Below are 15,614 nucleotides of genomic sequence, written 5' to 3' on the forward strand. Positions count from 1 at the left end.
ACAAACTGTAAGAGAATAATCAGAGAAGGAAGAAACACAATCCTTATAACTGGAATAACAGGAAAACTCTGCATGGGTCTCTGTGCGAGTCCTCTAGGCATTTTGAATCAGTTTTCCAAAGGAGGATATTAGAACCCAGCAGTCCTCAAAGCCACGGTGCCAAAGGTGTTGGGTAACTGGTATATTCATGTGTTTCTCCCTCACAGCAGCGGGAGGTGATGTGGCAATTATGTGCCATCAAAATCACAGAAGCTATACAGTATGTGGTGGAGTTTGCCAAACGCATTGATGGATTTATGGAGTTGTGTCAAAATGATCAAATTGTGCTTCTGAAAGCAGGTATGTGCTTTACAAGAGGATTCTGAGGTCTCTTCCTAATGTGCTTTCCTTCTGCTCGTTAGAGAAATTGCTTGCTAAGGAAGGTGTCAAGTGTGGGGTTTTTTTTCCCTGCTAATGATACGGACTCAGATTTATCTTAGCAGAAAGTTAAGTCCTAATTTTTTTCAAGATTTTTAAAGTCAGGTTCAGGCACCATGTCTTTCATTTTGCTTCTCCTGAGTGAAAAGTTTCCGTTGAAAGACACCACCATTCCTGAATGTAATCATCTCCTGCTTCTTATCCCTTCCATGTGCCAACATGCTATCCTGTTAGGGAGATGCTCGTAGAGTTCAGTAATCCCTTAATTTGGGGATAATAAAGAATATTAAATATGAATAAATGAATAAGTGATGTTCTAACAACTCAGACTGTCATTCCAAGGCAAAACAGTATTAAGAAAGCTGGGTGCTGGTGGCTCTCTCCTGTAATCTCAGCTACTCAGGAGGTTGAGATTTTAGGATTGCAGTTCAAAGCCAGCCCAGGCAGGAAAGTCTGTGAGACTCTTATCTCTAGGAAAAGCCAGAAGTGGTTCTTTGGCTCAAATGGTAGAGCTCTAGCCTTGAGAAAGGAGCTCAAGGTCAGTGCCCAAGCATTTAGTTCAAGCCCCAGCACTGACACAAAAAAAAGTCACCTGTAAATCAATCTTCCTTCCAGTTAACTGAGTTTTACCATAATAGCCTTTGCTTATAGTCTCAAGCTGGGCCTATGGGACAGAGAGAAGTAAACTCCCAGTGAAAAAATGACCCAAACCACTTCTGCCTCTGCTCAGGTTCCCTAGAGGTGGTGTTTATCAGAATGTGCCGTGCCTTTGACTCTCAGAACAACACCGTGTACTTTGATGGGAAGTATGCCAGCCCAGATGTCTTCAAATCCTTAGGTAAGGAAATCTCAGGGTACCTCGTCCATAAATCGGCAATCTGAGCAAAGCGGTGGGTTGGACGGAAGCACTGAGTGGACAACATGGAAGCTGGCCCACTGCACATCCACATTAAAGGGTGTTATGCTTCTGCAGTTAGTCACCGTGGGAAAGTGATACATCTCAAATGCTTTTGGCTTCCACTGTAGGTAAACCTCTCAAGTTTTACTTTCTAGTTCGGGATTGAAGCAATTAATTGTACATATTCTTCTAGTTCCCCCTCTTTGATGTGTTTGAATTAACATGCATTAGTTATACTGGGGGGAGAGAGATTTCCATGCATGTCTACAATGTATTCCAATCAATCTCACCTCTTTTATCCCTCCCTCTGCTCCTCTTCCTTTCCTCCTAAGACAATTTCGACTTGTTCCTCTGTTCTGTTCTCATATATGCAAACTGTCTACCTCGACCTCAGCCTAACCTGCTCCTGCTAGCTTATTCATCTCCAATAGACTTTCCCTCTTCAGATTTTAAGAAATCAGATTTTCAGGGGATAAATGTTGAAGTAACTTACAATATGATTTGGTACATAAAAATCAAGCAAAGAGCAAAATGTCTGCCCTTCCTGACACCCTCAAACAAAAACCATTAATGAGAAGGAAACACAAATAGCCAAGAAATAAAATATAACTAAGAGAAAAACGAAAGATGGCATATACTATATAAATAAATTGTTCTGGATTTCTGTAACAAAGTGAGATCTAGTCATTAAGAAGAATGAAAAGGAATCCAAGATATATGGCATTAAGTTATTTGCCTTAAATTGCATGGGAGACCTCATTGCTATTTATATACATAACAGGTAAATCGGAAAGAACAGACACCAAACTTAATCAGACTATTGAGGATTTGATTTTTTTGTTGACCATTACATTCTGTGTCATCGGTTTGATAAATAATTATGGTAGCTTTACTCTCAGTCTGTGTCATTTGTCATCATTTTTAAGGGTGATTTATTTATTTCTGTGCCAGTACTAGGGCTTGAACTCAGGGTCTCACACTCTTACTTAGCTTTTTTCACCCAAGGCTGGCATTCTATGGCTTGAGCCAGACCTTCACTTCTGGCTTTTTTGGTGGTTAATTGAAGATAAGAATCTCATGGACTTTCCTGCCTGGGCTGGCTTTGAATCTCGATCCTCAGATCTCAATCTGAATAGCTAGGAGTACAGGTGTGAGCCCTAAGTGACCAACTATGAGTGTTTTACATAACAGAGTTGAAAACAAAGTTGAGTTTGAACTATAAATGTTATTACTGTGCTTACTGATCTTCAACGACTGGAGCTTTTTTATCTTGTTCCATATTTTTCCCAATAGGTTAATAACCAAATAATCTTAGACTACCTTTATTTGTATTTTGCCAGGTTGTGAAGACTTTATTAGCTTTGTGTTTGAGTTTGGAAAGAGTTTATGTTCTATGCACCTGACTGAAGATGAAATTGCATTATTTTCTGCATTTGTCCTGATGTCAGCAGGTAAGACAACCAGGTAAAAAGAAAGTGGTTGGGGAGGAAGAGTGAGGGAGGGGTAACACTGATCAAAAAGAAATGAACTCCATTACCTTATGTAACTGTATCCTCTCTGTCCATCACCTTTACAATAAAATTTAAAGTAAAGAGAAAGAAAGTGGTTGTTAAATGGTCCAGGTGAAGAGTTTTACAAGGTGAGTCCTCTGACTGGCAACTGAGTATCTGAGGGGCTTCCAAGAGCCCCTGTTAGCCTTAGTAAATTATTTTTTCCTGTTTTCAAAAAAACCCCTCTACAGACACAAACACAGACTTCTTTTCAGTAGAATCTTTTCTTTTAGATAGAATCTTAGGGACTGATAACCAAGTAAAACCCAGTCCAGAATTAACTTCTTCTGTGTTCCAACACAAACATTGTGGGAGATTTGCTGCTCTTAACACCAGCCTCCAAGGCAGCACGCCCTTTGAAGACTCCCTACCTAGCTGGGTGCACTCATACTTGCAATCTTAGCTACTCAAGAAGCAGAGACCTGCCCAGGTGCTGGTGGCTCACGCGTGAGGATCACCATTTGAAGCCAGCCCAGAAAGCCAAGAAAGCCTGTAAGACTCTTGTCTCCAATTAACCACAGAAAAAGCCAGAAGTGGAGCTGTAGCTCAAGTGGCAGAATGCTAGCCTTGAGCAAAAGGAGCTTAAGAACAGCACCTAGGCCCACAGTTCAAAGCCCAGGACCAGCAAAAAGAAAGGAAAAAAGAAAAGTGCGGATCCGAGAATAGCAGTTTGAAGCCAATCTGAGCAGATAAACCCATGAGACTTTCACCTCCAATTAACTACCAAAAAGCCAGAAGTAGTGGTGTGGCACAAATGATAGAGCTCTAGTCTTGAGCCAAAAAGCTAAGCATAAACATAAGGCCCCTGCTGGGTTTGGGTAACCCACACCTGTAATCCTACTCAGGAGGCTGAGATCCAAGGATCGCTGCTAAATGCTGGTCCAGACAGAAAAGGCCAAGAGTCGCTTACCTCTAACCACCAAAAAGCCAGAAGTGGAGCTATACTCAAGTGGTAGAGGGGCTAGCCTTGAAATTCAATTGACAACCTTAGTAGACCTGCATTATAAAGCAATTTCAATTTTCCAAAAAGGCTAGCAGGATTGAGAAAACATCTTTGAGAAGTGTATATGAAAGCCTGGCCAGACCAGGGCAGATTCATTTGCAGCTCTCCCTGTATGGCCTTACATTGCAATGGCTCCCTTCCTTCAAATATGAGTGAAAATGGGAAGGTTAACACTATTTTTTATCACTGTCATGGTTCATTTTCCTACTCCTTTAGCAGCAGATTTTGGAAGGAGAATAAACCCAGCCTGTGCATCATTTTGTGTGCATTGTAGCCTAGGAAAATCTGCATCCCAGGGGTGAGGGCAGAATGGGGGAGGCCTGACGCCTTGTTGGAGGAGTGACACTAAAGACAAGCATTTCTCACATTTAGATCGTTCCTGGCTGCAGGAAAAGGTAAAAATTGAAAAACTGCAGCAGAAAATTCAGCTAGCTCTTCAACATGTCTTACAGAAGAACCACCGAGAAGATGGAATACTAACAAAGGTAAGCCTGCAGGTTCTCATTGGGGTGGCTGAATTACTGCATAGCGTGGAGCATGCTGGCAGAAGCCCTTGGCACATGACCAGTCCCCAAAGGGTCATGGCCCATGGTCAAAGCGGGTACTTCCATCCAGGCCTTCGGACTCTAGGTCACCTGTAGAATTGCATATTGGCCTCCTTATGAATAGGGATCGTTTAGTGAGCAGAAATGTTACATCCTTGGATCTAACTAGTACTAAAGTTCTAGATAAGATGTGGGGTGGATAGTTGGGGTGGCCAGATAACCGTGGACTATCTCCACTTCTCCATCACGCGCCCTCTTCCCACAGAGAAGGGACTAAATGGTGGAGCAGAAAGCACCTTGGATTAGGGAGAAGAGGAGAGAGCCTTAGGTTCTCATTTGGTCCAGCATTGACGAGCAGGACCAACTTGACTTGTGAATACTTTTCATCCTCGAAATAGCACTCAGTGATTTGTAACATTCAATGACAGGACAAGATCTTTTTTTTTTTTCCTTACCAGTCCTCTATGATTAAAGGAGTAAGAATTTCAGCTGTGTTTCCCCAGTCAGCAAAGTTGCAAATAAAGAGCATCCAGATTCCTTCATTTCTTTTACAACCTTATGTCTGTCCTCCCCTGACCTGGTGTCCTTTTTCCCCCCACTTACAGTTAATATGCAAGGTGTCTACGTTAAGAGCCTTATGCGGACGGCATACAGAAAAGCTAATGGCGTTTAAAGCAATATACCCAGACATTGTACGACTTCATTTTCCTCCATTATACAAAGAGTTGTTCACTTCAGAATTTGAGCCAGCGATGCAAATTGACGGGTAAAGGTTATCACCCAAGTACTTCAAGAATGTCTGAAGTATAAATATGAAAAAGAAAACGGAAAAAAAAACCAACAACAATAAAAAAAAAAAAGTAACCAAGACACTTTTTATGGCCCTGCACAGACAGCCCTGGAGCGCCAACACACTGCACATTTTTTTTTTTTTTTTTTTTTTTTTTTGTGATTGGGGGTCAGGCAAAGGAGGGGAGACAATGGAAGCAAATAAAAGTTGAACTTCGTTTTTCTCACGCATATGATTTCCATTCTGCCTACAGATATGGACCCTTTTTTTCTGTCTTGACGTCTCGAGCTTTGACCTCTGTTTACAGCAGAAGGATGATTTACTAAAGTCGGAGGATTTTTTTTTTCCCTTCCTTGTAGGTCACTGCCCAGACTTTCTACAGCTTGACCAGTCTGTACGTTCCAACGGAGAGTCCAACAAGAAAAAAATCGGTGGCTGGTGTGTGTGTGTGTGTATGGTGGAGGTAGCAGCATTTACTTCACACGACTTTGCTCTGTTTCATGAAGGAAGTTTTTTCGTTGTCTCACCGAGTATTTCCAGTCAGCAGGACGGCCTAGAAAAGAGCGCAAGAGCTCTACCAACAATAGCATTATAATATATTACAGGGTAAATGGGCATGAAGACTATATAGCTTAAAGAAAAAGAGATTGTTTATATATTGTTTTTAATTAATATAAAATGTAGTTATGGTGTAGCTTTTCTTGTTGAATTGATTAAGGCACTTTCATTTTGCACCTTTATTTTTTTCTTTAAATTAAATGCTAGCTGTGTTCACTGTCGTGTTCCATGTACACCAGAAACACAAGTTGAACTGAGAAGGCTTGGAAGGTATGTCGGGAGGTATTTATGCTGCTGTTTACATAATTACTTTTAAAAAAGACTGGCTGGTCATATCTAGAAATCAACAATATTGCAATTATTCTTCCCACATGTGAAATTTGGAATTTGAAATGGAATTCTCCCTAAATTATACTTTGCTTTTGTTTTTTTCTGGTTAAGTTTAAGAATCGATGTGTTTATGCTTCATACAAAGTTGAACAATTAGCTCTGTGGACTTTTTTAAACCATCAAGTGCATTTAAAGACACACACACACACACGTGTGTGTCTTTAAATGCCACCTTTGAGAGGTTAGGGAAAAGAGGTTCCTTGTCCAAGATTCAGTCTCATGGCTTAAGTCTCAACTTGGAATGCTTTGACAACAAATAAGTAACCAGAATATTTATTAGAATCTAGAACCCAAAGATTATATCTGGAGCAATTGCACATGCATTGTTTGAGGAAGTAAAGCATGATGTGAATGTTTGATGTTCTCGGTTTAATCTAGGAACCCTAAGAGTTCATCTCAAGAGTACACTGATTCTATACTAGCTATTCCTAGATACCACGGTTCTACAACACTGCCCTCTAGGTCCTGGTAGACCATGGGTAGAAGAGTGAGGGAGGTGTTCGAGGTTGGACCTGTTTTTCTTATTTAAGTATTTTAAGCCTTTAAAAGTGAAGTTGATGCTAGCTGCCAACATTTATTCTTGCGTTTACCCTTACTAGAAAACTGTGGATTCTAATTTATTTTATTCAATATTTAGAGGATTGGTTGGCTTGTGTGTTCAGGTGAGAAATATTGAGGTTTTTTGTTGTTTGTATTATTTTTTAATCCCCAGTGGGAGAGAGAGAAATGAACAGTTCGCTGTACACAGGTGTGCATATTTTAATGCCCAGGGACCTTTGGGGAATGTAGGCATTTAGAACGTTTTTCTTTTTAGTCACACTAGGGATGGGGGCTCACTCAAGTTCCTGGTCTGACATCAAAGAACATGGCTCTAAGGACATGGGAATATATTGTATGGTATAAAAGGGGGAGTCCCCCAGAAACCCTTTCCACTTGAGAGCCTTCTGCAACACTAGGGTCCCTCTAGAATCTTCTGATTCCTGCTGATGTCCATCTAGATGGCCAGGGCTGGCTTCCCAGAGACCTCACTCTGTGTAACTCCATTGACTTGTTTCCTGAGGAATTTAGAACAGGGGAAGGAATTATTTACACAGATGTGTGTATGAAGCCTAAATAACATCCAAATTTTTTTCAAAAATATAGTAATGGTTGAACCATGAATAGAAGAGTAATATTTACTTAACTATCTTACAGGCATATAAAATTTTATGTGAGTGTTTATATACAGAGGTTAACTGTCAGCGTATAGTATTTATATTTGGGCAAAAAGGGTTAAATCAAATTTTTATTTAAGTACATAGTTCCTTTAAAGATTCATAGTATTTATACTCTGAAGAGTACCAAGTTCATTTATTTATTTGTCCAGTATTTTTCTGTTCTCTCTCCTTTAGTGAGGTGGGTGGGGATGGGGTTGTTTTGTTGTTGTTTTGTTTTCCCTTTTGGTGATTTAAATTCACTAAATTTAGGGATGGTTTTATTAAAGTATATTAACTTGTTTTTAACCAAAGCTTTCTGAATATGACCAGCCTCAGGTGCTAGCATATTAAAGAGCAACTAAACCTAATTCCAGTGTCCATTTGTGAAGAAGAAGAAAAGCCAATTGAACTTCTCTAAGGGTGAGAGAGAATGCAATGTTGAACTCTAGGAAATTGCTTTTCTCAGAAAGGATTTTACACATACCCAATTTGGAAACAGAAAAAAGCTCTAATCTCAGTAATAGTTATGCGATCTATAAGTCATATAATGCTGCTTCTAAAGCATTTCTGAATGAAAAGCAGGAGGTAAACTTTCAAAGCAAAGTCCACCGACAGTGTGAGAACAGAGACAGAGATGGGCTCAGAGAAATGGAGAGAACTCAACAAATAAATGCAACTGAGAGAAATATGGAGTCCAGAGAAGGATGTAAACCTTTGCATTTTTTCTCCCTTATTAGTAAAAACACTCATGGGGTGACATAAAAATCCTGGATGATACCAAAAGAGATAATCTTAATAGTTGATTTAGAGTATTCTAAACTTAAATGTCCACTAGTCTTTTAAGGACTAGAACCACTTCATAGTCAGCTTGTCTGCTGTAGTTCCCTTTATATACTGTTTTTTACATAAGGCCAATACGCCTTTAAAATATATGTGTGTGAGTGTGTGTGTGTGTGTGTGTGTGTGTGTGTGTGTGTGTGTGTGTGTGTGTGTGTGGACACACATGGTGTCCAAACAATCAAATTAATATTGTGAAGTACTGGCGTTAGTCACAATGAAATCAAAAGTGTAGGTGAAAGTGTTTTTGGACAGACTGAAAATTGTGTGAAAGCTACGGATTTTTTAAAATAAGTGTTCAACTTTTTTTTTTTTAGTTAAATCTTGTTTTTTTGTTTCTTTTAAGTCTTCAGCATCCTAATTCACCCTTCCTAACTTAAAAACATCGCCTAAGACACTGCATCTAAGTTTGGTTGTTCTTTATAGTGTGGATAACAGATCTTTGTAAGTGTATGGGGGTAGACTGAGGGGTAAGGGAGGAAGGAAGGAGTGTGTGCGTGTGTGCATGTGAGCGTGGAAGTGCGTGTGTGGGATCGCTTCTAGGCTACTAAGTGTCAGTGGAAAAGAAAATGTATTCAAAAGACTTAAATCAAAACTTAGAAGATGGAGAAAAAAAAGATTTATTCTATACAAAGCCTTGTCTGGACCACTTTAGAGAGACTTCTATTTTTTTAACCCTTCTATAAATATTTGATGGCACTTGAACTATTCCTGCAATAAAATGTGATTTGTGTAAAGAAAAAAAACAGATTTTGTAATGTGAAACAAAGAAAGAAAGTAATGTAATTTTCTAAAAAAAAAAATACAAACACACAAAACTTTGTATTATTTTCTTGATGGGATTTGTCTATCTGTCTTTGGGAAAACTTTTTATTTCATTGAATGTGCCATAGTAGAAATGTATGTATGGGGTTGTTTTGTTTTGTTTGGTATTTTTGGTGTGTTTTAGTTTTTGTTTGTTTGTTAGTTTTAGACAAAGGAGTAGCTAGGTGTTTGTGTTCCGACATTCCAAGATGCAAAACAACATAGTACAATCCTTCATGGCAAGGTTTTAAGTAGTTTGTGGGCTTTTCTCATTGTTGCTTTTTTGCACATCTTACTCATTCCTGTCTTAGTTAGTGCAATATGTACATAGAGCTCTTGCGGGTGTACCTTGATCCCTCAGGGAAAAAAAAATACATATTTGTACAGTTTTTTTTTTTTTGTTTTGGGTGGTTTTTTTTCCTTTTGTTTTTGGCTAAGGAATGTCGATCGAATCACTTGTTGTTGAGAAGCAGCCAGATAATAACCCTAAAGCCACTGTTTTCAAACATTGTTTTCACCATGTGTCCTTCCACTGCTATTATTTTAAGATAATGATAATAATAAAATGTTATTTTCTGACAGTTCTTTGTGCTGATTGGTTGGGGGGAGGGTAACTAAGCACCTTACGATGAGTTACTGTGAGTGACAATCCATCTTGGTATCAAGGATAGACGCCCTATCATTTTGGAGTTGGGGTTAAGAGTCAGAAACAATGTGCTCAGGGATTTCTAAAACTCTTAAAACAGGGTGGCCAGTATACTGGGACAAAATGTGTTTTTTTTTCTTCTTAATAATAATAATGATAATACTATCCCCCCCTCCAAGGCACAAGTGAATTGTAAAAAAAAAAAAAATTGTGTGAGTGTGTGTATAGTGTCTTCAGGCTTGTCTCATTTTACAGAGTTTAAAACTTACGTGTACTTCAGTTTTGTGAATAACCCCCACAGAAGTGTAAAGTTAGGCCAAAGTATTCAAGAAAATAGTGACAGACCAACAGAGAATTAAGTACAGTCGTTAGGTATTCTATTCTACTGACCATTTCTCTAGTGATTAAAATAGTCATGATAAACAACCATAGAGAGAGAATTATGCATCTTATGCTATTTCAGATGCTACAGATGTACCTATCAGTACAGTGAGATGGGTCAAGATGAAGGATTTTGTGTGTGTGTGTGCGCATGCGTGCGTGTGTGCACTGCTACTGGAGCTTTTCTACTCAAGGCTTGCACTCCACAACTCTGCTTCTGGCTTTTTGTGACTAACTGGAAATTAGAATTTCACAGACTTCCCTTCCTGGGCTGGATTTCAGCCTCAGATCTCAGCTTACTGAGTAACTAGGATTGCAAGATGAGCTACCATGACCCCAGCTAGGATTTTTTTTTTAATGCCAACAAATACCTGCAATTTTCACTGTGTTCTCTCCTCTATAAGCAAACCAAAATATCTTTATGTAAAACAATTACGTAAAATATGTCCACATCCCTGTGTTTCTAGCTGATGAATTAATAACAGGAGCTAATATTTAAGGACAAATAATCTGGCTTTTGAAAGTACACATATTACATATTTGAAAATGCAGATTTATTCATATACTCCTGTAAATTCCTCCTCATAAAGTCAGAGAAGGTCAGTGTAATTATTTTGACATACTTGGCAGATTAATGTGTTTTCTTATTGCCAGAGAGAAAGCTTTCCCCGATTATCAGGTAATAATGATCCCCCACATCCTGGGTTTTTGTGCCAGTCCTGGTCTTGAACTCAGGGCCTGGGCACTGCCCCTGTGCTTTTCATTCAAGGCTCTGCCACTTGAACCTATTACTGGTTAACTGGAGATAAGAAGTCTCACAGACTCCCGCCCAGGCTGCCTTCAAATAGCAGTCCTCAGATCTCAACTTTGTGAGTAGCGAGGATTACAGGCATGAGCCACTATCACCCAGCAATAACAAAGCTTTCTCTTCTATTCATACATACTCTCTGCACATGCACACCCAGAAGTTAGCACTCGTACATATTATAACATAACCACTTAGGAAATTATGAGAACCCCGTGAAAGCAACTTGGGATGATGTGTCATGTGCCCAGAAATAGAAATGCAGTTCCAACAGTAAGTCTTGATAAGTTTCTCAGAATCTAGAAGATAGGTCTTCATTTTATCCCTCCACACTAGTACTTAATGAATGGTCAATCTCTTTAAATTGATGATCAAGGCATTCCCACTGCTGCTGTTTGCTTATTCTTGCAGGTCTGTGTACTTATTTGTGTGTGGGGTTTATGTACTTCTTTGTGTGTACAAATGTCTCATCAAACTCTCAGAATAAGTAAAGAAATAATCCAGAAGCCTGGTTTTATACCAAGGAGATACCACAGAAGAGAGGGCCTCCATGTTCAACTATTCCCTCAGAACTTACAGCAATAACTATGTTCAGCCATTTATTTCCTTGCAAATGAATGGCAGAATATCTAATCCAAATAGAATCCACCTTGTTATTTTTTTTCCAGTGATGCAATGTAACATGGAGTCTTGTGTGGACAAGGTGAATGTGGGTATCTTAATGAATGCCTAGAGGATCCGTGTTTGTTGTTTACATTTAGTTTTGCCATATGAGCAGTGCTAGACTTTTTTTTTCTTCAGTCCCTCTAGAGCTAATGGACAGACAGCTTGCTGTTACCTTTGACCTGTCGCACACGCACCATGACGTTCTCTAAGAATGACAAAGTTCTCTGGTGTTCATGTGTGATTTTCTATCCTTCATTATGTACTTTAAATCCAGTTGTGTTTCTATAATTAATCTAATACTGAATACTAATTCTAGGAACTCGATTATCATTAACCAGATTGCATATGTAAATGCAGGTCGTTCTTGAGCAATATAGTGAATATGACTTCACACAAAAAATAATAATTCGTATGTACTGTATACATCTTCCTGCATCCAAACATTTTCTTCCTATCCATAGTGGTTTGAAATCTCATAACAACAGTGGTAAAAGTTTGAACATTAGGATATTAGCTGGCTGCTTCTTTTAGATGTCCCTGTATTGTCTGCCTGCTCCTTTTGTGGAGATCTGTTTTTGTATTGGATATTTGGGCCAATGGGAGGCTTCAAGCTACAACGTATTTTCCCAGTTTAAATATCTTTAACATATGACAAACCCCAGACAAGGCTTTTAATATGTATAAAGAACTGCAATGTTAGGTGGTTTATTTGCAAACCGTTTTCAATGTTGTCCATTTTTATGGCACCTTTAAGAATATTCTTGTTTCCAAAGTACAAAAAAAATAGGTTAAATAATCTAGCCATAACTGAATGTCAAGCAATAAAACAAATGACTTTTGTGCATAGACTTAAAAACAAATACAAATTTTAGACATCTGCATGTAAATGCAATCTCTTGTTTACTGCTTTTCAACTTGAGCAATTGATTCCTTATTTACTATGAACTTAAGAACTTATAATGGCCTGTAAACATTTTCTCTCTTAACTCTTCTTTCAAATTTACCTTTGTCTCTGCTTTTGAGTCATAATATTTAATGTTGTTCTGCACATTTCTATACAGTTAACTTTTGGGCTCTCATTCTGTATAGATAAGAAAATGTTATATTATAAACAGCCTACTCAGTGCAAATATTTATCTGTTTATCAAATCCACAATATGCTGTATAATACCGGTTTTACTATATAATCTATTTTAGACATAGCTGTTTAGACCTAGAGTGTGCTATTTTTGTGTTTTTCTGATGTGTGGTGCTAGATTAAGTTACTTTTGTGAACAACAACAAAAAAATATCCCTTTTATTCCTAGACAATACCACCTTTGGGTCTTGTTAATTTCACTGAGTATAACTATATATTTGTATATATATACATATATAGATATATATATATCTACCTATGCCCAACTGGCAGCTGTATCAGAGTGCTGGATTTGGGACATGCTTTTCTCTTTAAATACATAATATCATGATATAAATTATTCTAGAGTGTATTTAATTAGGGCACAATTACTTCCTTAGGATAGATATTTGACATCTATTGGATCAATCTGTACAGAAATATGGACATATGAAAAATTATTGGCTTTTATATGTTACTTGGCTTTATGACATATCTCCTAAGACAAAAATAATAATTTTCCAGGCCTTCAAGAACCCAAAGAAACACTCTTGTTTAATGGAGTAATACTTTATGTTTGTTCCTGAAAATTACATTATTGGCCCCTGAGAGAATTGTACATTTAACTACAATTATATATAAAATACTTGCAGATACTTGATGGCAGACTTAAGCTTTTTCTCTCATATATCTTACTCATAAGAATGGAGACGTACACAAATAGACCACGGGCCATTTATCAAAATTGATCAGGGGCATTCTGCTTCCAGATGGCTTCAGTCAGTCCCATGAACTCAGTGGAGGACCTTCCTTTTAAAAGTCATTGTAATCTTGAGCTTAATTACAATCATCCACCTATTCTCCCAAGATCTATTGGCATCATTAAATATCCCAGCATATCAAATATCTATCTAAGGATGTAGTTAGCCTTATTAAATATTGATTAGAATTGTTCTGTAATTATTACTGAATTTGTAAGATCTTTAGCAAGGATTTTTGAGCAATTTATAAATATAGAGCAAATGTTTCTGTTTACTTCACTTTTTGTAACTGAAGGTGATAAATTCTCAAGCCATGATTAGTGGCTCCATGCACTGCTCTCAACTTTCCCTCTACACTTTTCTGGAAGAGTTGCTGTCAATTATAAATGCAATTGTGTGGTTAATGAACGTTGATGCTAATAGTTAACCTTTTACAGAAAATTGGCTACCATTTAGGGAGACATGTTGTCTAACAGAAATTATGTCATTCCTTAACTGTCTTATCTTAGAGAGAGATTGAAACCTTTTTTTAAGCATCATTTAGCATCGCACTTTCCTACCCACACACAGACCTGCACATGTCAGTATTCCGTCATTGCTACATGACTAGGGTGCCCCCAAAAGCAAAACATTTTCCCCTGGGTTTTTTGGAGGGAAGTGGGGGGATTTGTAAATGTATGCAAAACTCTATGGCTAATGTTCTCTTGTTCAGCCGAGTCTAAAAACCACACTGAAAAGACCACACAAAGTGCTGATTCCCACTGTGTGTGTGTAGGTCTGGAGGATTAAGCACACAAATTTCACACAACTCTGAATTACAACCTCAGCCTTCTGTAAATAAAATACAAATCTGGAAACAGTAATACTGTACCTCTAACTCTCTGCTGTCTGTTTTCTGTACAGTATGTAAAGACTCCTTTTTTTTTCCCCACCACACTAAAATGCTGACCATTGATGGGGATCCTAAAAGATAGTATTGAACTAAAACTTTGCTAATGATCTTTCTTAGAGGATCATCCGACTTTTCCCTTAACATTGGGTTTTTGTTTGCAGTTCACTTTTTTCTGTAGTCTGCTTATTTCCAGCTGTTTTACTTTATTGAATCCTGAATTTAAAAAAATATTTTGATTCATTTTGTAAATATAAGCTGTAAAAAAAGAGAGATTTAATGTTGTCTTTTAAATACTCCGATTTTCATTCTAATATGAATGTTGTTATATTGTACTTAGAAAAACTGTACCTTTAATAATACATTACCTTTATTAAAAGTGCATTGAACACATCAATTTTAGATGTGCTTTATGTACTGTTATCCTACAATAAAACTTCAGCTTCTAATGGAACATGTGTTGGGTTTTTCTTATTTTTCGTTCCTTATTTAGTACCGCACATGCTTTTCTAGACTACATCTTCTCTAGTGAATGGAAAGTGTGGTCCTCAGACCAACATCACCTGCAAGGTTGTCAGAAATTCAGAATTCCAAGCAGAAGACTAGACACTGTCAATCAGAGCCTTTTAAAAAAAAAAATTGGTTTTGTGCTGGTTCTGAGGTTTGAACTCAGGGCCTCTTGCTCTCACTTGGCTTTTCCCTACTGAAGGCTGGCCCTATTCCATACCTCCACTTCTAGCTTTTTGCTAGTTAATTGGAGATGAGTTTCACAGACTTTCCTGCCCAGGCTGGCTTTGAACCTCAATTCTCAGATCTCAGCCTTACAAGGAGCTAGAATTGACACACATAAGCCACCAATACCCAGCCAGTCTTCATTTTTACATGATCCAGATGATCAATATTCATATTACAAATTTACAAAGCACTGGTCTGATAGTATTATCATTTTTCTTTCAAAGAATATTCACTGCCATTTACAGTGACAAAGCTACTCTTTTGGTACGAGAAAGTAAATAAAGGAGCATTTTACCTTTTGAGATAATAACAGGAACTGGAGGTTGCTGTGGGAAATGCACAATTGAGACTGCTTTCTACCCCAGAGGAGGATGCAGCCAGCAATGAGTGATACTTCCCAAGTACCGGAGATAAATCAATCCTGTGTGCTCACTATATTTGGCCATCATCACCTTAGAAACCATTCAAATACAATGGCAGAAACCATGCCAAAGACTTGAAATCTGACTTGTACTGTACTGTCACAATCCTGCCTCCTGCCCTTTTCTCAAGTACAACACTCCATCATAAATTTAATAGCACCTCAAGCATTCTTCCACATTAACAGTGCAACAACTTTATTGTGA

At 38.0% G+C, this 15,614-nt stretch overlaps 1 protein-coding gene across 5 annotated transcripts in view; it reads left to right on the top strand.

Moving 5' to 3' along the window:
- Positions 1-14,602, top strand: part of Rora (RAR related orphan receptor A) — a 779,408-nt gene extending 764,806 nt beyond the window's left edge. For all 5 annotated transcript variants that reach the window (XM_069995263.1, XM_069995264.1, XM_069995265.1 and 2 more), the window contains 5 exons: positions 207-339; positions 1,148-1,255; positions 2,656-2,766; positions 4,241-4,353; positions 5,019-14,602. In XM_069995263.1, coding sequence (XP_069851364.1) covers positions 207-339; positions 1,148-1,255; positions 2,656-2,766; positions 4,241-4,353; positions 5,019-5,183 — 630 coding nt within the window. In that variant the 3' untranslated portion in view covers positions 5,184-14,602. The remainder of the gene's footprint in view (positions 1-206; positions 340-1,147; positions 1,256-2,655; positions 2,767-4,240; positions 4,354-5,018) is intronic.
- The last annotated feature ends 1,012 nt before the right edge of the window (positions 14,603-15,614 follow it).

The sequence above is a fragment of the Dipodomys merriami genome, unplaced genomic scaffold, assembly GCF_024711535.1.
Source record: "Dipodomys merriami isolate MVZ:Mamm:240054 unplaced genomic scaffold, mDipMer1.0.p SCAF_48, whole genome shotgun sequence".
Classification (NCBI taxonomy): domain Eukaryota; kingdom Metazoa; phylum Chordata; class Mammalia; order Rodentia; family Heteromyidae; genus Dipodomys; species Dipodomys merriami.